The following is a 23,406-nucleotide window of genomic DNA, read 5'->3' as shown; positions in this document are numbered from 1 at the left end:
TGGTTACAGGAATCTTAAGCACAAATACTGGAGGGCATTAATTGGTGCAATTAAAGGCTGGGGGCAATTTATCTAGATTTGTGTTTCTGGAAACAAGAACAAGACATTCACAGCCATACAGGTTGATAACAACAACAGAATTAGGGTGTGGGAGAGAAACAGAACAGTAAGTTCCCTTACGTAGGAGTTTCGAGGGAGGTCCTGTGACCTTCTAATGCATAGATCTGGTAGATAAAAACCATCTGTGGGTTTTACTTGTCTTTGCTACTGCGTGTTTCTGCGTAGAGAAAACACCTAGAAACGTTGGGCATTTGAAGTCCTTTAGATAGATACTCAATTATAAAAACATGGAGAAAGCCGGGCGGTGGTGGCACACGCCTTTAATCCCAGCACTTGGGAAGCAGAGGCAGGCGGATTTCTGAGTTCGAGGCCAGCCTGGGTCTACAGAGTGAGTTCCAGGACAGCTAGGACTATACAGAGAAACCCTGTCTCAAAACAAAACAAACAAAAATGGAGAAGCAGAAAGACCCCAAGTGTAACCCTATGGATTTTCAGAGTAACCTTTGCTTGTAATTAGCACTGGCATTAAAAAGTGGATTGTTACCAGCACCTCCCCCAACTTTGTCCTAGTCGTAAGCATCCCCAAGGGAAGGAGGGTATCCTGACTTCTACCACAAACATTCTTAGACACAAGGCATGCATTTTTAATGGCGTGGTTCAGGTGTCAGGCTCTGGCCAATAGAATAGATTTATTTAGCTGAGAGAATGTCTGTACACTCAAGTAGGCATACTGTATTGCAGGGTGTCATCCGGCCTTAAGAATTAAATACTTTTAAGCTTGTGTTTAAACTGAAAGTTATAACCACAGCACTGAAGAAACTGAAATGGTCACCTTCACCTGCAATTTAAGGGCATCTATTGTAGGTTTTTGTTTTTTAAGTACACGAGACATCAGATTTTCAGCGTTCATTTAAAAACAAAACAAAAGCCAAACTACTCCCCCAACCTTGAAGTTTATTTCTGGGAGCAGTCTGAAAGGAAGTCCCAGGTACTATTAAACACAGGTGGCTTAATGATTTAAAAAGTGTGTGTGTAAACACCCGCCCATTGGTAATCCATCACATTATGTGACCAGCCTTCACAAGCAGAACACATGGACAAACCTGCATTTCCCTTGCTTTACTGAACAGGAGGGCATTAGATTCCCTCCCCTTTCCAAGAAATCAAGCTTTCAAGTGCTACAACTGGCTGCAAACCCGACACTTCTCTGGTTCTTACCTGGAAAAGAAGTTCATTATCACCATCTTACCTATCAGACGTCTAGACCTTCTATTAGGGGAAACTTTCATGCAAAGGTGAATAATTGCTTTTTCCTAAAAGCTCCATAAGTATATTATAAATTACCAAGGCAGATTAAGATTTCATTAGACCATTTCCTGCGAAGTTTGGGAGTCTGTGTTCTATCAGGTGATGCCAACTATCTCCGGGTCAAAGCTAAAAGGATAGAGCTTGTGACCCCCTGTCAACTGCATAGGGCCGCCCTGGGCTCTTCCTTTGTGAATGCTGAGTAGTGACTCCCAAAGTAACCTGGCCTTGCCACTATTGTTCCCACTCGGGTTCTGGGAAAGCACCTTGTTCCCGGCAGAGCTGTAGTGACAGAGCCGGGAATTCTCCCTAGGAGCCACAGATGCAGGTTGCTTTTCCGGGCGGTAACGTCCAGCGAGTGTCCTCTTTCCCAGCTAGGACCTTTTCCCGTCGGGTCGCCCACAGCCCCTCCTCCGGGCCTCGGGGAGAGGAGGAGAATCACTCGGGACTCCCTTTCTATTTAAAGGTCGCTGGGTCCCTCGGAGGGATCTGGGTCCACGACGGGTTCCCTTGGCGCCGCGGTTGTGGACGGACTCTGAGAACGGTTGAAGCCGCTAGCTGCGTGGCCCCCGCCGTTCCTGGACACTTTTCCCGGGTGACCCCAAGGCGGCGGCGCCCTTGTCACCGTGGGTGACTGGGAGGGGACGGCGGGGGGCGGGCCCCGCGGGGCAGGTGGGCGCGGCCGGCGCTGGCCGCGGCAGCAAGTGGTTGGGCCGTGCGCAGTCCGTCCTGCGCGGCGCCGGCGCGGGTGCCCGGTGCGCGGCGCCCTCCGCTCCGCTGCGCCGCCCGCCCGCAGCGCGCCCATGTCTCTGCCGGTGGTGCTCCCGGGCTCCTGCTGCCCGGTGGCAGGGCTGTCGGGCGGACCTCAGGCCGGGGGTCCTGGCGCAGCTGCCGCCGCCGCCGCCGCTCAGGAGCCGCCGCTGCCCCCGCTGCGGCCGCGCTGGCCCCGGGGCGCTCTCCAGCCTCCAGCCCGGCCCCGCTGCGCCCCCGCCGCCGTGCTGGCCCCGCCACCAGCGCTCGCGTCCCGCCGCCCCGCCGCCCCGGGCTCCGCGCTGCTGCCCGCGCGCCCGCTGCTGTCGCTCGGGCTCTTGCAGCTGATCCTGGGCTGCTGCATGGTGGCGCTCAGCTTCGGGGCGCTGTCGCTGAGCAGCTCGCCGCAGGTGAAGAACTCGTGCCCGTTCTGGGCCGGCTCCTCGGTGAGTACAGAGAGCACCTCTCTGCGGGGGGGCCACCCTCGGGGGAGTGTGTTGTAGACGGTCCCTTCCATTGTTTTTGTTTGACCTCTGTTGGGGAGCGCAGACCCTAAAGCCACCTCAAGTATAAGCGACAGTGAGAAGGGATGGGGTGGGGGAGGTGAGTGTCTGCAGGCAGTCGAGTTGAAGGGAAAATTGGATTGCACCTGGCCAGTGTCTGTCCCTTGCAAGCTAAGGATTTTGTTTCCGTCAAGTTAACATTAAGCACAGTATCAAGCTCTTGAGAGATTCACATGAGGATGCGCGAAAAAGAATTTGAAACTTTTTTTGGCCAGTGAATACAGCTTTTTGGCAAAGTAAACTCCGGGAGGACAGGGGCATTGATACGCTTTCCTCACGGATACACCCACAATACCTGTATAGGGTGAGGTACTTCTGTAATGGACAGAGTGACAGATTGAAGAGGGGGAGGAGGTTGACTTGTTTTTATTCTTTATTAAGACACGGATAAATGAAAGAGTATCTGGAGTTGGATGACTGAACCCTGAGGAGCTCCGAGGTAATAGGAGGTTGTCTGTGACTGATGGCTTGTACCTGGTCATTAAAGAAGGGCTCAAACCCTGGGTGGGTTCCTGGAGCCACCAACGCTTCACTGCAGAAGTGGATGCTCAAGAAACAGAACCTGTCATTACAGATGCACACCCCAGAACTCCAGAGGTTGGGGTAGCTAGCTGGAGATGTCTGCCCTACCCTGGCACCTGGTCCTGCCTCCTTGGCCAATGGGGCATAGGGAAGCCCGGCCTCTGAGAAAAGTGGCTGCCAGTGAGCAAGCACTTGTAGATTGGATGGCTACTCATTCCTGCCTCGCACTGTGTCACAACTTTTACCGCAGCCAACCTCTTGAGGTTTGCCAGGGGCCTGGAGGCTTGGAGACAGGTCCTTGTGCAAGGACTGTGGAGGATGAGAATGGCAAATGACCTTTCTATACAAGCCCTGCAATGTCTATAGCTTTTTCTATGATCTTCAGTGAGCACACATGTTGTGTTCTATTGGTTAAAAAATATCCAGTGTCAAGGCCAAATTTAAAAAAAAAAGTGTGAGAACATATTGAACCTAGAGTAATTGTTTGAATGGACATGAAGAACATGAGGTTTCTCTGGCCTAACCCAGAATTTTGTATTACCTGGTATCAATCTATACTTCTTTTTTTTTTTATTTTGCATACTTTTAATTTCAGAACAAAATAAAACAAACAAAAAACCCCACAATACACAACACCCAACCCTGCTATTCTGTGGGAGGGGATCTTCCTGCCTTAAGGCACAAGGACAGGATAGAAAAGATTCTTGTAGATGAGCAGAGAGCCAGGTCAGTCAGGCCAGTCAGGGCTGCTGGGGGAGCCACAGGGATACTATACAGAGGGCAGGGCTTCCTGGAGTCTTTAATCTACTTCTTCCATGCGGGAGGCATCCTCATCACCTTCTAGTGGGGGGGTCTCAACAGGAACAGCATCACTGGGCTCTTCGGCAATGACCTCATCTTCATCAGTGCCCAGGCCTAGTTTAATCATGCGGTAGATGCGGTTGGAGTGGGTTTGGGGATCCTCAAGTGAGAAACCAGAGGAGAGCAGAGCAGTTTCAAACGGCAGCACCACCAGGTCCTTGACAGCTTTGTCATTTTTGTCTGTCTCAGCCTTCTGCCACAGGGTCTCCACAATGGGGTGGTCAGGGTTGATCTCTAGGTGTTTTTTGGCCATCATATAGCCCATTGTAGAGTTGTCTCGCAGTGCCTGGGCCATCATGATCCGTTCCATGTTGGCTGTCCAGCCATAGGTGCTTGTCACAATGCAGCAGCAGGGTGAAGACACAAGCCTATTGGAGATTGTCACTTTTTCAACCTTCTTATCCAAGTTCTCTATACTTCTTCTAAAGACCTTTTGCTAAATGGTTCTGTTGGGACCCCAGTCCTTTTGTGCTATAGTGAGTGAAGTCCAGAACTTAAGTATTAGGTAAACAGAGTTCAAACCTATTGTTCTGACCCTGGGTCTCTGCTACTATTTTTGTGAGCATTCTGGAATACTTTGAAATGTAGGGAGTCTGTTGAGAATAATGCCTCCCTTGCCTCCTGCCGGGCTCGTCCTTCAAATGATTGCTGCATTTCTTAAGTACCCTGAGCCAGAATCTTGTATGTATTTTATGGATTTACTCTTTGTAAAATCATAATCCTTTGTTCTCTCAAGATAGGTAGTTTATTAAAAAAAATATTTCTGGGAGGTGCTGGGGAGATGGCCCACTCAGTAAAATTCGTGCTGTGTAAACATGGGGACCCGAGTGTAGATCCCTGGAACCCACCCAAAAAGCTGGGTTTGGGGAGAGGGGAGCCTGAACCCCAGTACCTAGAGTGGAGTCAGAAGGAAATGGATACAGTGGATCATTGAAGTTCATTGGCCAGTCAGGCTAGCCAAACAGATGAGACACCCAGTCTCTAAAAATAAGATAAGGTGGAGAGTGTACCCAGTGTCATTTTCTGCCACCACACACATGCAGACATACTAACAAGTATTCATAACACACACACACACACACACACACACACACACACTGTATTTGCTTTCCTCTAAAATTAAAATCAGAAATCTGTTTGCAATTGTGAATTCTTTCCAAGGTAAGTAAATGCACTTAGATGTCAATGAGGCCACAGTGGGATTTGATGAGAAGGAAGACAAAGTTCACAATCCAGAATGTGCAGGATGGTAAACCAGAATGCGCAGGATGGTACCTGGGCTTGCCACGGGCTGGGCTTGTCCTCAGGCACAAGCAAATCAGACTCAAGAAGGAAACTAGAATATGGGCTTGAAAGAGTCACTTCTGTAAGCCGTAGTTCAACCTGTTCTATGTCCCTGGGTCAGTATCCAGACTTGTAACTGCCATTTATTCTTTGTGTATGTGTGACCTATTCCTAAGGTCCATTTCAGAATTTGCAAATTGTCAACAGAACCAGTGACTATTAACTGTATCTTCAGAATGGCGAAGTAGGGTTTAAGCAGCTGTCACTAGATGCCATCCATTCTCTTGGTGTTTTAGGAAGAAAAATACCCACATAAGTGAGAGAGCTCTATTTAAAAGCAATCCTGTATTATGAGAAGCATTAGACTTATGCATACAGCGTATAACACAACCACAGGCCCACACACACCCCTGCCAGCCACTGGAACAGTGGTCTCATCTGCACCCTTCCTGGGCTTGCCACAGGTCCCCTGTGTCCTGATAGACGTCAGAGCAAGGAGTGTCATGCAGAAATTAGGTCCTTTGTGCTCCCTGTCCATCTGGCAGATTTAAATTGCTGTATTATTTTGAAAATCTCAGTATTACATTACTGCAATTTCATGTATAAAAATTTCAATGGAGAGATATTAAAGAGATTTCATAAAAGTGACCCTTCCACTTTTAACATTATGAAAATAATGGAAGTTTTAATGAATGTAGAAGGGAGAATGTAATGACCCCGTGTGTTGACCCATCGCCGGCCTCGGGAGCTAGAACATCTGAATACCTGACACCATGCCCCGATTCAACACACTGGGTTATTCTAAGGCAAATTACAAATGTGCAACTTCAGCAATTAAACACTTGAGTGTACATTTCAAAGAAGGTGCCTAGTGACACATCACAACCAACTCAGATGGCTGAAGGAAGGTTTCTGTGGAAAACAATGTAAAATTGTGACTTGAGGACTGGAGAAATGGAAACAAAACTTAATAACCCAGCTTTATTGAGCGGTAGCCTGCATGCCTGACAAGTTACCATGCAACCAGAATTGTCTGATAGTGAGTGTCCAGATACCACTGAGTTCCCTACTTTCTGGCCCTGTAGATTTCTTCTACCCTGGACAGTTCATATACATACATATATATATATAATGTATATGTATATACATATGTATATATATGTATATATGTATGTATATGAACTCAGAGTTTCTTCTTTGCTTCCTCTGCTCTTCTCCCTCCATTTTTGCAGATCTGAGGATTGAACTCAGGGCCTGAGGCAAGAGCTAGATCCCTGGCCCACTCAGCACTTTGATCCCTGTGTGGCCTAGTATTGAGAGGAAGTGGCACACAAGGCTAATGCTACCCGAAATCCACGCGAGAACTCTGGATTGTCGCCTCTCACACTTGAGTGACGAGCCACAATATTTTACAGTTGGCCTCATCGGTGAAACCAGCAAATCTTAATTTGGTTTTCGTAAAACTTTTTGTTTTGTTCTTAATGCACAGTTAGGTCCCAGGGAAACACATATGTTGTTAAGCAGCACATTTCACGGGTGTTTTTTCCATGTTCACCTTTGCGAGAGGTGTCAGGCAGAGCCGGGGCTTCATCCACTTATCTGAACCCCGAGGAGCTGTTTCATTTGTGTGAAAACATCAGGATTTAAGTCCTGTAAGCAACTTGCCCCACGCTTTTGAATGAATGTTTCAGCATCTTGAAGAGATTATTTTAGTGTAATCTTTATCTTTTTGAATTATATTTCTTAACACACACACACACACACACACACACACACACACACACAGAGAGAGAGAGAGAGAGAGAATTCGTTCTCTCCTTCTTCGCTGTGGGTCCCAGGATCTGAATTTAGTTTGTAAGGCTTAGAGGTAAGTGCCTTTCCCTGCTGAGCCATTTCAGTGGCTCCTAGTGAAAACTTTATTTGACTGCTGTAGATATGGCTCAGTGGGTACTGCACCAACCTAGCAAACAAGAGACTCTGGGCTAATCCCCAGCTCTGCCAAACAGGGGTGGTGGAGGCATGCCAGTCTGTCATATAATCCAAGCTACTCAGGTAGAAGCTGGCAGATCAGGGCTTCTGGATCATCCTTGGCTTAGCCAGCTTGAGGCTCACCTGTGCTATATTATTAGATGCTGTCTCAGAAAAAAAATGCATTTAGATCTTTTTTGTTTGCGTATGCTATGATCATTTTTCCCCTTTGCCAACCTTGCTTAATGACTATTATGCCCAACGTTTGTAGTGCTAAGAGATTAGTCAGCCACCTTTAAACACAGCCCATGGTTGGTAAGTGGCTGAGGGAGTGTCTTGATGTCTGTGTTCAGATTGTGTCGCCTTGGTTCTCGGTTTAGGCATGTGCTTAATATTTCGATCCCATTGGGATTGTGGGAGATGGTGCTTACTGAACAGAGCTACATTTAATAAAAGAGTAGAGAGAGTTCTGTTGGGTTGTCCATCTGGTTTTTGAACATTGAAATCCCTAGCTTTCTTTGATGCCATTTATTCAGCTTTTCAAATGAGTCATGCTATAGAAAGGGAAGAATCTCTCTCTCTCTCTCTCTCTCTCTCTCTCTTTCTCCTTCCCTCTCCCTCCCTGTCCCTCTCTCTCTCTCATACACACACTTCTCAGTTATAGGGAAAAGATAGGTTGTTGAGAAGTTTGATAAATTATTTTCTGCTTATTCAGAAGATAAACAGGGCATTTGCAACATGGCTTTCAGACATCTGTGTTTAGATACAGCAGTTTTTGACAAATGAGCCAGAACATTTTTGCCTGAAGGCATGTTTGTGGATTAGCCAAGGAAAGTAGGGCAGTAGGAGTCTAAGCTTTTGATTTTAATGATTGGTTTCTAAGCTGGAAAATTAAGGGCATTAGCCGCACGTGGTGGGTCACGCTGACTCTGACCTGTTGTCCCTTTACATCATCAGGAGGAGGAAAGCTTTGTTTTGTCCCAGTGAGCTACAGGGATGATCTGCAAGGAGTGAAACAGACATGATGATGACTCCGGCTGTAATAATCTGGAGATGGCTTGGCATTGGCAATAGGTGCTTGCCTGCACATGCGGGGCACGTTGCATCACGTGCTGGACGGAAGGATGCTGATGGTATTGTCCTTCTCTGCGGGCTGTTCCCTTTTAGGAAGCACAGGGGGTGGAAATGTGTTTAAGCTTATGCAGTCATCCTTAAAGCAAGTTTGTCTTCTGTTTCTGATATTCATTCGTTCATTCATTCATTCATTCATTCATTCATTCAGACTCTGGCCATTACCAAGTGCCTTCTAGAAGCTGCTCATGGTACTTGAGTGAAGTTTCCCAGGTACAGGCCCTTATGGCATACATAGGCAGTCAGTGGCACCGTGGTATAGTAGAAGCCATGAAAGGCTGTTGCTAAGGGACTTCCTGGACTTCCTTGTGACAGAGCCCCTCCTCTGGTGCCCAGCTGGAGGTGAAGCCTAGAGTCCTCTGTCTCACTCCTTGTTGTCCACAGCACCATGCTTCCACAACATGAGCACGAGCATCTGTTCCTTGCCAAGCTTTGAGTTTTGAACCCTTAAAGGATTCCCCCCCAAGGCAGAGCCTCATTTCCTGCCACCATTCCAGAAACCCTCTGTTTGCCCTTCTCCCCTCCCCACTCAAGGTGTCCCCAAAATGCCTTGGGGTTCACTGGGTTTGAAAAGACCAGGGCTACTGGGTGAAAGTCAACAGGGCATGGGTTTGCAGGTTCAGGACTGAGGGGCACCCAGACCTGGGATGCAGTTTTATTTTCCCTCTTATTACTGGGGATTGAGCTACTCAATGTATCCCCAGCCTCCTTTTTTTTTTTTTAAACCATTTATTTTGAAATAGAATTTCACTGCCTTGTTCCGATGTCCTTGAAGCTCCTCTGTAGGTCAGGTAGGCTTTGAACTTGTGGTCCTCTGGCCTCAGCCTCTGGAAGTACTGGAATTGCACCAGCTCTGCTAGGCCTATCTGAACTTTGCAATGCTGCTAAGGAATTCACTTCACACAAGCTTGCTGGCTGTGCTCTGAATCTGTTTCAAGTGGCAATGATGTCTTTAAACAGAGTCTCTTCTAACCTATGACCTTGGCATGTCTTGATTTATTTGGGTCTTTATTCACTATTGTTCTATAAGCTTTGTTTTTCTCTCCAACAAATCTTAAATAGTTTTGCCAAATACCTTACAAGGCTATTGACATTCCTTACATATCACATATTTTATTCTTATTTTCAATGATATTTTCTGAAGTTGCTACTATGTAAACAAAATACCATCCCCCAGGAAGAAAGGGAACATGGATGGTTCTTTTTATCTCAGAAGGCTTCATTGGAAAGACATCTGTCAGTGAGGATCCATTAGAATTAAAAATATGAATAGCATTTTCCTTAGCTACTACTCCTTTCCTAAGACTTTGTCCAACAGGAATAAAAGCACACGTCTTTAAAGATACATTCATAAAACCATGAATGTTTATAGTTGTGTTGTTTGCAAGAGTAGAAAGCTGGGACTAGAGTGAACGCCCACGAATATGGAAATGACTGAATGCATTAAGCACTGCCACACAATGGAAGGTTATACGGCTGTCACTCTGAAATGAATTCCAACTATTTCAGTGGAGTTGACAAGAGTCCAGTGAAGTCCTTACTGAGATCAGAAAAAGCAGATCTGTCACAAGGGCATTGTGGAAATCACACCATTTGCAAATCCGATAACATTTTAGGGAGACATTTGTACTTCCAATAAAATACATTGAATGCACGGACTTGTGAGTGTGGAGGAGGGAAGCAAGGCTGATACAGAAATAGAAAGTGTAGCTTAGATACATCTTGTTTTATGGCTTTTATGTCCTGAGCTGGACACTTCATCTTAATAATACTGTTTTAATGGAAAAAAAAGAGAATGTCCCTGAGAGCTGAACCACAGGATACTCTGGAAGAGGTGACACAAATAACAAACATCAATGAATAATTCAAATCATAGTTATTTTCTACCCAAGTGGGCAGACTGTGTTTTCCTCAAGGCCAGAGACAATTTCAGTCTTGTTTTCACACAAAACCAGTTTGCATTTCCTCAGCAAAGTCCAGTGCCAGCATGGTGAGGAGGAAGCAGAGACACACGTATGAGCACACACAAGCAGATGTTTGTATGCATCCATGCACAAGCACGTGTACCCATACAGGAGATGCATGCCCATGTATGTACAACATATGTTCTCTTGCAAGCATGGGCACATGGGTGAGTAATTGTGGATGTGTGCATGGGAGGGATTTGGGCAAGGGAGATGGTGCGTGAAGGAAACTCCTCGTAGCTGTGCTTGGTGCACACACCCTGCTATGCAGGGGAAGTGTGCTCAAGAGGCCGCAGGGTGTCTTGGGTGAATGAATACTTTGATTCTTCTTTCTGCTCATATACTCACTGGCTATCAGAGGCTTCTGAAGGACCCGCCATCGTGGTGGGATCACTCACTTGTGGGTTTTTGTTTTATTTTGTTTTTGGTTGTTTGAGAACAGGCTGACTCTGGTATTCTCCTGCCTCAGCGTCCTGACCCTGCTCAGTGTTAAATATTTTGCTCTGAAGAGACCCAGGAGTTCTTTCCTTCGTTTAACGTCTCACAGGAGGCCAGAGTGAGGCCCAGAATGAAGAGACTTAGCTAAAGTCACAGGACTGACTCTTTTGAAGCTGAGCAGGAGACCTGAGCCCTGGGTCTCATCACCTCCAGTTCCAAAGCACAGAGAGTCCATACAGCCCACGTACTAGGGATGAAGGCAAGCAGAATCCTTTCAGAATTAATGGAACTGCAAGGACAGAGTGGCATAGAAACAGCTACCTGCCTACATATATGGGGTTCTGGGTCAGGGTTATAGGCGTGCATTTTGTCCTCTGATAGTGTGGTGCTATGGGCTGATTTCCATCTCAGTTGGTGAGATGAGGTAGTGCAGGTGCATCTGTGTGCTAATCTGAAAACCCTCACCTGATGTGTCATTAGTAAACAGTAATTGTGGATGTGTGCATGGGAGGGATTTGGGCAAGGGAGATGGTGCGTGAAGGAAACTCCTTGTAGCTGTGCTTGGTGCACACACCCTGCTATGCAGGGGAAGTGTGCTCAAGAGGCCACAGGGTGTCTTGGGTGAATGAATACTTTGATTCTTCTTTCTGGTGGCTTAGTGAACCATGCCATCCAGAAGGCTGTGGTGGTTTCCAGTCTGTATTTTGGCAACATTCTGGTTCTTCTTTATCAAGAGTTTTAGTGCTTATTATTATTATTATTATTATTATTATTGCTGCTGCTGCTGTTGTTGTTATTATTATTGAAGCATCGTTGTGCAATTCAAGAGCTTTCTCTCTGTAGTTCCTCTTTGTAGGGTAAATGATCACTGACTGTCATTTGTTGATTGTCACGTGACAGGCATTATGTTAGATGCCAAGGATTCAGACAGGACAGGAGCTCATGGCAGAGGTGTGGGCATGCACCTCTTAAAGGGTGACCATTGAGTTTTCTTTAAAAAAAAAGTGTGTGTGTGTGTTTGTGTGTGTATGTCTGTCTGTGTCTGTCTGTCTGTCTGTCCATGTATGGGCATGTGGGTACCACCTTGCCTGACACAGGTGCAGGAAACTGAACTCTTGTCCTTTGTAAGAGCAGCAAGTGCTCTTAATTGCTGAGATATATCTCCAATCCCCAAATAGGGAGTTTTTAAGAGAAAAAAGAAGTTGGTATATACAAGGCAGATAATGTGGAGTGAAGAGATTATGGAAGGCTTCTCGAGGAGGTGACAAGTAGGGGCTTGTAGGTGGGCACGAGTTCTCAGGCAGCTAGGAGGGCCATTGAGAGGAATGGGTACTGTAATAAAGAGGGCACGGCACAAAGTCCTCGAATGTGTGGCCTGGATGGCTGAGGAGGGACAGGGGTGCTTGGAAGTGAGGAAGTGTGTGTGTGTGTGTGTGTGTGTGTGTGTGTGTGTGGTCACAGGAATCTGGAACCCAGGCTGCAAGCTTGGGCTATGAGATACCCTCATGGGTTTTGTCTGCCACTTTGGAGTGTCTCTGTCCCACGAAGGTACTTGTGTACATCACAGACAGAATGTGACCGCACACTGGGTGTATGGAACTTGGCCAGAGATGCTGATGTTTTTAATAACACAAATGAAAGCATACACAGGCAGTAAATATGCTTTGTAGTTCTGTAAGATGGCCCAGAGTGGTTTGCCATGGCTTATATAATCAGCAAGAATGGGAGATGCTTAACTGGCTGTTTTCTGGGCTGATGATGTATTTTTCCTCACAGGTGATACTCTCTGGAATCATTGGATTGACGACTTGGAAAAGGCCCATGATACTGTTGGTATGTACAGACCACGTGACACTACTCTAGAACATGAAGCCCATTGAAGTAAACTGTTGAAAATTTTAAACATCCTTGTTCATTAGAAAATAAGTTGGCAATAGATACTTTAGAAGTAAATGTTCCTAGCTCTGGTGGTGGTAGCACATGCCTTTAATCCCAGCACTCAGGAGGCAGAGGCAGCTGAATCTCTTGAGTTTGAGGACAGAATGATCTACAGAGCAAGTTACAGGAGAGTCAGAGAAACTCTGTCTCAAAAAACAAAAAACAAAACAAAAACTCCATAAATAAATAAGCAGTAAATGTTCTTATAATAATAATAATAGTAATAATAATAATAACCATGATAATAATAATAATAATGAAAGATGATAATCTTGATGGTTTTATTTATTTATTTATTTATTTATTTATTTGAGTACATTGTCACTGTCTTCAGACACACCAGAAGAGGGCATCTGATCCCATTACAGCTGGTTGTGAGCCACCATGTGGTTGCTAGGAATTGAACTCAGGAGCTCTGGAAGAGCATTCAGTGCTCTTAACTGCTGAGCCATCTCTCCAGCCCAATCTTGATGGTTTATGATTTGCTTTAAGCTATATACACATTACATATGTATGTGTATATATGTGTGTGTGTGTTTCTAGTTCTAGAATTATATTCATTCTGAAGATACAAAAGAAAAAAAATCTGCTTAGGGCTAAGCTGATGACTTAGGGGGTAAGAGTGCTTGTTGTGCAAGCAACACCACCTGATTTCCAGCATGCAATCAAAGCTGGCCCTGGCAATGTGTACCTAGAGCCCCATCACTGAGGGGTGGAGGTAGGTGGGTCCTGGAACTTTGATGGCCACTGGATCATGCTCAGTAAGAGGTCCTGTTTCAAGTGTAAGGTAGGAATGATGGAAGAAGGCACCTGCCATTCATTCTCCTCTGGTCTCCACCTGAGTGTGCACAGATACGCGCACACGACCCCCCAGTGTCCCATCACTGTGGATACAAAAGTGGAGGGAACAATATCACGAATTCACTGTAGCTATTCCCCAGCTCTTAATCTAACCTCCCACACTCTGCATCTGTTTTCTTCTTTATCACAAGCAAACCGCATTTATTAACCACAAACACAGTACTTCTTGTTAGAATAGTTGGGCTGGACAGCTTCATAATTTTGTTCCCGAGATTTGCAACATTGTCTTTGTAGCCCACAAATGTTAATTTTCTTAATAATATAGACTTCATCAGTTTTCTGTGGTAGAGCTGAAGTGAATGTTTCAACATGAGCCATTTTCCCATGTCTACTGGCAGTGCCAATGATCAGAGCCTTCGGCCTTTGCTTTTACCTGTTATGGGAGTTTAAGAGATAACAATGGACAGACAGACAGCAGTGAAGTCTATGTAACCGCCAAGTTTAAAATAGGATTTAGGAAATCTGATTTGCATTGAAGAGTATGTAGCATCTTACACATGGTAGCTTTTCTTCTTACTTTTCTTTCATATCTCTTGATATAGGGTTTAATTATTTCCAGAAGTCATTTTCAAAATTGGTTTTTTTTATGGGTGGAGGCTAGAAGATAATGTTGGTTTTGTCCTTAAGAACTTTGTCTCCTTTGAGACTGTACCTGTCACTGAACCTGGAACTAATCACTTAGGCATCCTCCTGTATCCCCTTCCCAGCACATGCCACATGCTCAGCATCTTTACTTGGGTTCTGAGGACCAAATTCAGGCCCTCATGCTTGCACAATGAGTGTTTTACCAGCTGAGCCACCTCTCCAACCCCAGGAGTCATTTCAGACATACAGGGTAGGCGGTGGGAAGCCACTTACCGTTCCACTCCGTGGTGAGACAACATGATGCAGAACAGAGGGGTCAGAGTTGTGGGGTCCCTACACTGCTTTGAGAATCTTGAGCTCCTCATGTTTCCAGCTCCTCAAGTAACATCATCATGTATTGTGTTTGGTGAACTGCCTTTAACATATTGGAAGGGGTAAGTCATTGGTGTAGCATTTAATATGTTGGAAAACAGGACAGGAGGGAAGGTGGTGTTGGGTGAAGCTGGGGCTCATAGCTGAGGCGTGTCTTGCTGCAACTGTTCGGGATTAGTCTCTGCAGGAAGAGTTTGGATGGATGGTGTTCTGGGTTGGGATTTGGCTTTGTGGTATTGTTGGCTACTTAGTCAATATTAAAGAACTTTAAAAAGTATCTTTCAGTACTTTATTAATAATTTATTAATACTTAAAGTATTAAAGTGAATGTGGAGAAGAAAAATCTCTCCCCTGATGTTTGTATTCTAAGATTTCCAAGTTACAAAAAGAATATGAGCATGCATCCTAGATGGAGTTCAGGAAAGCCCACACTCAAAGGCATCCATTCTGGAGCACTCAATGATTACACTAATAAAAGTGACTTTTCTTAACTGCTTTATACTCTATTGTTATCATTGTGTGTGTGTGTGTGTGTGTATACATATATATATATAAGTGTAAAGTTGTAGCCAGTTTAGGGGCCTTGGTGTTGACATGAAGACCTGCCTTTGAATATCTAGTACCCACATACAAAAGCTATGCATGGCTGTGCATGGCTGTACATGCCTATAATCCAACATTGGGGGCCAGATATAGGCAGATTCTGTGAATCCATTGGCCAATACAGCCTCACCAAAATGATGAGCTTCTTGTTCACTGAGAGACCCTGGTCAAGGCATTACATCAGAGAGTAATAGAGGAAGTCCCCACTGTCCTGCTGTGGCTTCCATATGCACACACATGGACACACTCGCTGACATCCACACACGTGCCCCACACATATGCGCTCTACACAGCACATATAACATGCATAACACCCAGGAAAGCTGTAACCAGCGTGTACATGCTGTCTTATGTCCTGCCTTTTCAGATCACTGTAAATTAGTATAGGTAATACTGTTTCTGCGTGTGCCAACCATTATTGCTGAGCAGTCTGTTACTGCATTTCTATCCCATCATTAACTTTTGTCATATGGTTGAACATTTGAACTGTTATATTGTAGTGGCAGAATACTGGGGGAAGAGTGTCATTGTGGCAGCTAGCTTTTGTCAACGTGATACCAGCAAGTGGTGTGTCCAGAAAGCGGGAAATGTAATTGAGATGATTGGTGAAGGAGCGTTTAGTTCAGTGTGGGTGGTGCCACCCCTGGCCAGGTGGTTCTGAGTGCTATAGGAAGCAGGGCTTAGTAAGACAAGGGGACCAAACCAGTAAGCAATATTCCTTCATGGGCTCTGCTCCAGTTCCTGCTTCTAGGTGCCTGCCCTGACTTCCCTCAGCGATAGAGTGTGACCTGAGAGTTGTGAGCCGAGATAAATGCTTTCTTCCTCAAGTTGTTTTTGGTTAGCATTTTGTCAGAGAAACAAGCGAAACTAGACTGTTTGTAAAATATTAATCAATGCTAACTTAAAATAAATGATATTTCAGGACTCGTACTAGGCAAGGCCGAGACTTAAAGCTCATAAGTTAAGTCTCAGTCACTATGCTGCATGATGACCCTTGGTTTATATGCATCTTAGTAAGACAGCATCATAGCTAGGTGTGCTGATGCATGCCTGTAAAACTGGCACGTAGAAGGCTGAGGCCAATTGTCGAGAGTTCAAGGCCAGTCTGTACTACATAGAAGACCTCCTCTAAAGAAACAACAACAACACAAACAAACAAGTAAAACAGTGGCTGAGAGATGGCTTAGTGTTTCTTGCAGAGGTTTCATTTCCTAACAACCACACCAGGTGGTTCACAGCTGCCAGAAACACCAACTTCAGGGGATTTGATACCCTCTTTGTCCTCTGTAGGCACACACGTGCACATACATACACATCACACACACACACACACACACACACACACATGATTAATAAAATAAAAAAACCCTTTAATACACATGTATGCATGCACAAACACACACACACACACAACCTGCATCAAATATATTATTTTAAGAAATGAAAACAATGTGTGCAGAAAGAAACTGACAGTGCCTTTTGCTGTGCCTGGCTCTTGCTCTGAGCCATACAACTCTGCCTTTTGGAGCTTAGTTTTCCTGCATTGAGAAGATAATTTTGTGATACAGGCTCTACTCTTCCCTCCCCCATTGGGTGTGTACTTCACCCCTCCCTCCCTCCTTTCCTTCCTTTCTGTGTTGCCCAGGCTCCCCTCCCTTGCTTCCTGAGTGCTGGAATGTGCCAGAGGCCAATGTAGGCAAGAGGCCTTGTTATACTAGAGAAGCCAGTGGGGCCTTTTGTTGTAGGTTTTTTTTCTTTTTCTTTTTCTTTTTTTTCAAGACAGGGTGTCATGCAGCCAGCTAGGCTTGAACTCCATGTATAAATGAGGCTGGCCTTGTTCTCTGCACCCTCCTGTCTCTGAGCCCCAGTACTGGAATTTCAGGGGTGTTTCAGTGCACCTGGGGCATTGTTTTGCAGATCTGGGTCCAGCTGCCTAGGTTTGGCACCTCCTGGCTTCACCTCCCCTTCACATACTGGGCACTGGCCCCCTTGGTCTTTCTTCCCCTAGCCTAGTGCTTGGCTGCAGCTTTCTTTGGCTCTCAGCTCAGCAGCCACACCCTCAAGAGGCACATTCCCTGACTACCCCAAGGACTGCTTCCTGCTCTCCGGAACCAAGTGTAGTGACCTAGCCAAGATCATTGAGGCAGCCTGCTTAGCCTGTGGACTGGCTGCTTAGGGTCCTGTTTGTCTCCGCAGGGGGCTCCTCACTTCCCTTTCATCTCTAGGGCCAGTTTGCTCTTATGCTTCTGTAGCAGGGTGTAAGTTGGGGCAAGATTGGTGATTGGCCCCCATCCAGCCCCGTGAGACCAGCTGTCCTCATTTTCAGTTATGTATGTCCACACCAGCCCGGAACACGAGAGCATTCCTTTGAAGAAGCAGTCCTTTTGTGCGCCTTCTTCTGATTGTGACTGCGATTACTTCAGGTTGTTGACCAGCTTGAACAAAGGAGGGTCAGTTTGCCCCAGTTCCTTCAAACTCAGGTTTCCATGGAAACCCAGACCTTCATTCATTGGTTACTTTTCTTACATCAGCAGAACACTCACATGCCCAGGACAAGGATAGTGCTGGAGAATAGGTTTTAAATACCTGTGGTTGCCACTAGGGTAAAGCATATGCCTGTATGTAGTGGTCTAGGGTAAGTATTTTGCACAAAGTGCCAAAGTTTTCCACGTTTAAAGGATATTCTTATTTTTCTGCTGCTTATTCCTTTTTTAACAAAATGTTTTGAAATTGTTGCAAAAATCAGATGCTGTTCTAGAAATAGCCTCAAACATTGTCACGGGCAGGCACCTCAGTTAGTAAATGGAATTGTCTGAATTACATGCTTTTCCTTAGTAGTGTGTTAGTAAGAATCACCGCTATGAACATGCAGTTGCATGCTATAGTTTTGGTTGCTTATGAAATGGTAATTGGAACTGTTGCTACTTTTTTGTCAGTTTGGAATAGATGGGATGCATATGACCTTCCCACTGTTGTAAGGGAAGCTCTGTTCATTAATGTAACAAAGGAAGGCTCAGGGCCAGGGGCATGGTTCAAGCCTGATGACCTGACTCGCCCAGGACTCACATGGTAGAAGGAGAGGACAAACTCTTACATGCCCTCTGACCTCCACATGTATACTGTGGCATGCCTCCCCATAAATAAACAAATAAACAAGCAAATGTATATCTTGGGTTCCATGTAGTTATTTGATTCGATTTGAACAGGTCTCATTATATAACACTGATGGCCTTGGAACTCACCATGTAGATTGGGTGGCCTTGAATTCACAGAGATCTGCCTGCTTCTGCCTTCTATGTGCTGAGATTAAAGGCCTGTGCCACCATGCCCAGCAGGTTCCATTTGCTCATTCTTGTAGGTGTCCTAGGTTATACCTCACAACGAGGACAAGAAATGGTAACTACAGTGGCTATTTAAAAAAGATCCTTTGATTGCTCCAACTTCATTATTAGAATGGTTAGAACAAAATGACTTAAAGTCTACATTCCTCCCTTTATTTACTCTAAATAAGGTAGGCCAGGGAGCTGGCTCTGTTTTTTGAGACCCAGAGGCCCTTTATCTGCTGTGAGAGCCTTGGGAGGCTTACATACTTTGTTTGAGGACTAACCTCCAAGATGGGTTAGCTGTAAAGAGTCACGCTTTCTGATGACCTGAAGAATTGGAGTCTAAACCATCACATGCCGTTGAAGATTCTCTGCATGCGAGTGAGATGAGCCATGGGGCTCTTTGGCTCCGTGTAGGCTGGTGCATTCAAAGATGTTTTGTGGCTGACCATAATTTGGAATGAGCCCTTATTATTTCACAGTGCATGAGACCTAGATTTAATGCTGACACATTACCACTAATTATTAGGTACCTGAGAGCCAATCTTTTAATTTATGTGTCTGTGAAATAGGTGCTTTAATTCAGAACAATATTTTGAGTCCTTCCTACTGTACTATTAGAGATTTCCAGAATGCTCCCTAGTTATTTTGATGATGTTTTAATTTCAGATGGGCATTGTAAGCTCCCTTTGTATACGTTGTAATTCAGTGACCATATACTCTTCCATCATTTGCTTGCTCTCTTCCTCCCTCTCTTATTCCCTCCCTCTTTCCCTCCCTCCCTCCCCTCTGTCCTCCCTCCCTTATTCCTTCCCTCCCTCCTTCCCTCCCTCCCTCCCCTCTGTCCTCCCTCCCTTATTCCTTCCCTCCCTCTGTCCTTCCCTCCCTTTCTTCTTTCTTTCCTTCTTTCTTCTTGTTTTGAGATAGAGCATCATGTATCCCAAGCTGGCCTTGAAGTAGCTATGTAACTTCTCATCCTTCTGCCCCCACTGTCTGGATCCTAGGACTATAGGCATGTGCTTCCATGCATGGTTTTATTTGATGCTGGACATTGAATCTAAGTCCCTTGCATACTAGGGAAGCATTCTACCAAGCGTGGTATGGTGGTGCTCAACTATAATCTCAGTTACTTGGTAGGCTGAGGCAAAAGATCACAAGTTTGAGGCAGATCTGGGTAACTTAGGTTCTGTCTCAAAAGAAGGAAAAGCTAGATATGTGGCTGAATGGTAGTGTGCTTGTTTGACAGACAGGCAGGCAGACAGACAGGCAGGCAGGCAGGCAGACACACACACACACACACACACACACACACACACACACACACACCCCACATATTCCATTTAGCTCTCTAGAATTGGTCTCTCCACATTTGTGAGTCCTGTAAGAAGCAGGACCAGCTCCAGCAATGGAGGCTCTAGGACCACATGCTTTTACCTCTGAGCATGAGCAGTCATGGATGAGGCTGTGTCCCAGATACTGACTGGAATGCATGCTGGGGTGTCCAGAGAGAACAGTCAGAGTGCCTTATAATCCATGAGGTGAGGGAGGCAGCAGAGCTAAGACTGATTTTCCTATGTGACCTTAATAGAGGTCCCAGCAACTAAGTACCCTTGGCTCCCTCTCAGGTTCCTGAGCCACCTGATAGCCTTGCAAGAAATGCCTTCTCTGCTTAAGAAGCTGAACTAGCTCCCCTTGTTAGGAACATAATTAAGAACTCTGGCGTAATATGGCAGTGATTGTTTTTCCTGTCATGAATTCAGTTTAACACACACACACACACACACACACACACACACACACACACACACACCATATATGTGCACATATATAGGTAGATCTGTTTTAAAGCACTAGACATTTATGGTAACTCAGTGACAAGTGGGAGGCCCAGGGGTACTGATACTGGACAGTATAATTTAGGTGCCTGGCTTAAGTGGGGTAGGCTGGATAAGGGGTGTAAAGGCTTGGGTGGTCATGGCAAGAAGTTGTCCAATAAGGGTGCCCTAGGGTGGCTGTTAGAGCCTCTAAGTAATGAGAATGGATTGTATGTATTGCTGGGTATTCTGCATACTATTGGAAGATCCAGGTCTGTACTGCGTCCCCTAATTTGTTGTGAAATTCTGGGCATGGTTGATCACCTCTATGAGACTAAGCCCCGTATATTTGGTATCTATCTCTGTCTACAAATATTTTATCTGTCTGTAGTTTAGATACACCCCTGTGGCATTCTATAATTTACAAAATGCCTTTTAAACAGGGGATGCAATATTTAATCTTCACTGTCAATTTACTGGACTTAGAATAACCTAGAAGATTGAGGCACAGCTTTGGAGGCCTATGAGGGCGTTTCCAGAGGATTAATTATGTGGGGAGGACACAGACTAAATGTGGGTAGCAGCAACTTGACACAAACTAGAGTCATCGGGGAAGAGGGAATCTCAACTGAGAAAATACCTCAAATTGGTCTGTAGACAGGCCAGGACAGGCATTTTCTTGATTAATGATTGATATAGGAGGGTCCAGCCAACCACGGGCAATGACACTCCAGGGCATGTATTCCTGCATGCTATGAGAAAGGTGGCTGAAAGTGAGTGGGGGAGCAGGCCAGACAGAATGTTCCTTATCCTCTGTGTCAGTTCTTTGAGTTGTTGTTGTTGTTGTTGCTGCTGCTGCTCCTCTTCTTCTTAATTAATTTTTACTGAAAATAGATTTTTTTGTATAATATATCCTGATTATGGTTTCCTCTTTTCTTCTCCTCCCAGCATTTCCCACCTCTCCTCCTCCTTAAACAAATAGGTTTCTAGGTGATGTTAATAAAATAAAACAAAAATGAACACATCAAAATTGGACAAAACAAATATAAAGAAAAGGACCCAAGAAAAGGCACAAGAGTCAGAGATCTACCCATTCCACACACCCAGGAATCACATGAAACACTAAACGTAAATCACATAAACATAAAGCCTCAGAAATACAGACCCATGCAGCCCTGTGCATACCGTGTCTCCGTGTCTTCATATGAGCTTGGATCATGTGTATGCACAGGGTAGATTGGCTCCCATCTTCCCAAGGAACTGCTGCACTGACTTCCATAGTTGCTGGACAAGTTTGTTCTCCCACTAGCAATGGATGGGTGTTCTCCTTTCTCCACATCCTCACCAGCATGAGCTGTCACTTTTTGAAATTGACCTAAGACGTTCTGACAAGTGTAAGATGAAATAGCTAAAGGATGTTGAACATTTTGCTGAGTATTTCTTAGCCATTTGATTTTCCTCTTTTGAAAGTTCTGTATAGATATTTACCCCATTTTAAAATTGGGTTACTTATTTTTTTGGTATCTAGGTTTGTGTGTATGTGTATGTGTGTGTGTGTGTGTGTGTGTGTGTGTATGTGTGTGTATGTGTGTGTATGTTTGTGTATGTGTGTGTGTATGTGAGTGTGTGAGTGTGTGTATGTGTGTGTATGTGTGTGTGTGTATGTGAGTGTGTGTTTGTGTGTATGTGTGTGTATGTGTGTATATATGTGTGTGTGTGTGTGCACATGGTCCTTATGTATTTTGGATATTACAGATTGGATGTAGTTGGATGAGTGGTTGGTAAAAATTCTTTTCCCATTCTGAAGGCTGCCACGTTGTCTGAATGATGTGTCCTTTCCCGTGAGTTTCAGTTTTACTAGATTCTATTTATTAATTGTTGATTTTAGTGCCTGCACTAATGGAGTTCTGTTCAGAAAGTTTTCCTGTGCCAGTCAGTTCAAAGCTGTTCTTCACTTTCTCTTCTCTCAGGTTCACTGTATCTGGTTTAGGTTGAGGTCTTTGATCCATTTGGAACTGAGTTTTGTGTAGAGTGATAAGTAGGGATCTTTTTTCTACACACAGACATCCAGTTTGACTAGCACCATTTGTTGAAGACACTTTACCCTTTGTGTATTTCTGGCTTATTTATAAAAAAAAGTTCAGGTGCATAGGTATGTAGATTTATGTCTAGGTATTCAATTTGATTCCATTGATCACTATGCCTGTTTTATGCCAATACCGTACTATTTTTATTACTATGGCTCTGTAGTACCACTTGAAATCATGATGGTGATATTTTCAACAGTGTTTTTTTTATTGTTCAGGATTATCTATCCTGGGTTGTTTGTGTTTCCATGTGAATCTGAAGATTGTTCTTTCAAGATCTGGGAAGAACTGTGTTGGAGTTTTGATGGGGATCACACTGAGTCTGTAGACTGCTTTTGGTAGGATGAGCAGTTTTACTACATGAATCCCACTGATCCGTAAGCATGGGAGACCATTCTATCTTCTCACATCTTCAGTTTCTCAAAGTTTTTATCATACACGTCTTTCAGTCACTTGGTTAGAGCTTTTCAATCACTTGGTTAGAGTTGCCCCCAAATCTTTTACTGTTTATTCTATTCACAATAGAAAGCTGTTGTTTGCTGGTTTCTTTCCTGGTCCATTTGTCATTTGTATATAGGAGGGCTGCTGATTTTTGTGAGCTAATTTTATACCCAGCTGAACATGCCTATCAGCTGTAGACGTTTCCCAGTAGAATTTTAGGGTTACTTATATATACTGTCATGTCATCTGCAAGTAAAGATACTTTGATTTCTTCCTTTCCATTTTGTATCCCCTTCATCTCCTTCAGGTGTCTTACTGCTCTAGGTAAGACTTCAAGTACTACAGAGAGAGTAGACAACTTTGTCTCATTTCTGATTTTAGTAGAATTGCTTTGAGTTCCTCTCTATTGATGTTGGCTATGTGCTTGAAGTAAACTACCTTTATCATATTGGGATATGTCCCTTGTATCCCTAATCTCTCCAGGACTTTTATCATGAAGGGGTATCATGTTGGATTTTGTCAAAGGGATTTTTTTT

The 23,406-nt window shown here is 44.7% G+C and overlaps 1 protein-coding gene across 2 annotated transcripts in view; it reads left to right on the top strand.

Annotated features, from left to right (window-relative positions):
• The first annotated feature begins 2,075 nt into the window (after positions 1-2,075).
• The window catches only part of Fam189a2 (family with sequence similarity 189 member A2), a 56,236-nt gene continuing 34,905 nt past the window's right edge, over positions 2,076-23,406 (top strand). The window contains exons 1-2 of one of the 2 annotated variants that reach the window (XM_031389966.1): positions 2,076-2,561; positions 12,623-12,679. In XM_031389966.1, coding sequence (XP_031245826.1) covers positions 2,169-2,561; positions 12,623-12,679 — 450 coding nt within the window. In that variant the 5' untranslated portion in view covers positions 2,076-2,168. The remainder of the gene's footprint in view (positions 2,562-12,622; positions 12,680-23,406) is intronic. The other variant, XM_031389965.1, reaches the window with a different exon arrangement.

The sequence above is a fragment of the Mastomys coucha genome, unplaced genomic scaffold (assembly GCF_008632895.1).
Source record: "Mastomys coucha isolate ucsf_1 unplaced genomic scaffold, UCSF_Mcou_1 pScaffold21, whole genome shotgun sequence".
NCBI lineage: Eukaryota > Metazoa > Chordata > Mammalia > Rodentia > Muridae > Mastomys > Mastomys coucha.
The sequence above is the reverse complement of the archived record's forward strand: the minus strand, read 5'-3'. Positions and strand labels throughout refer to the sequence as shown.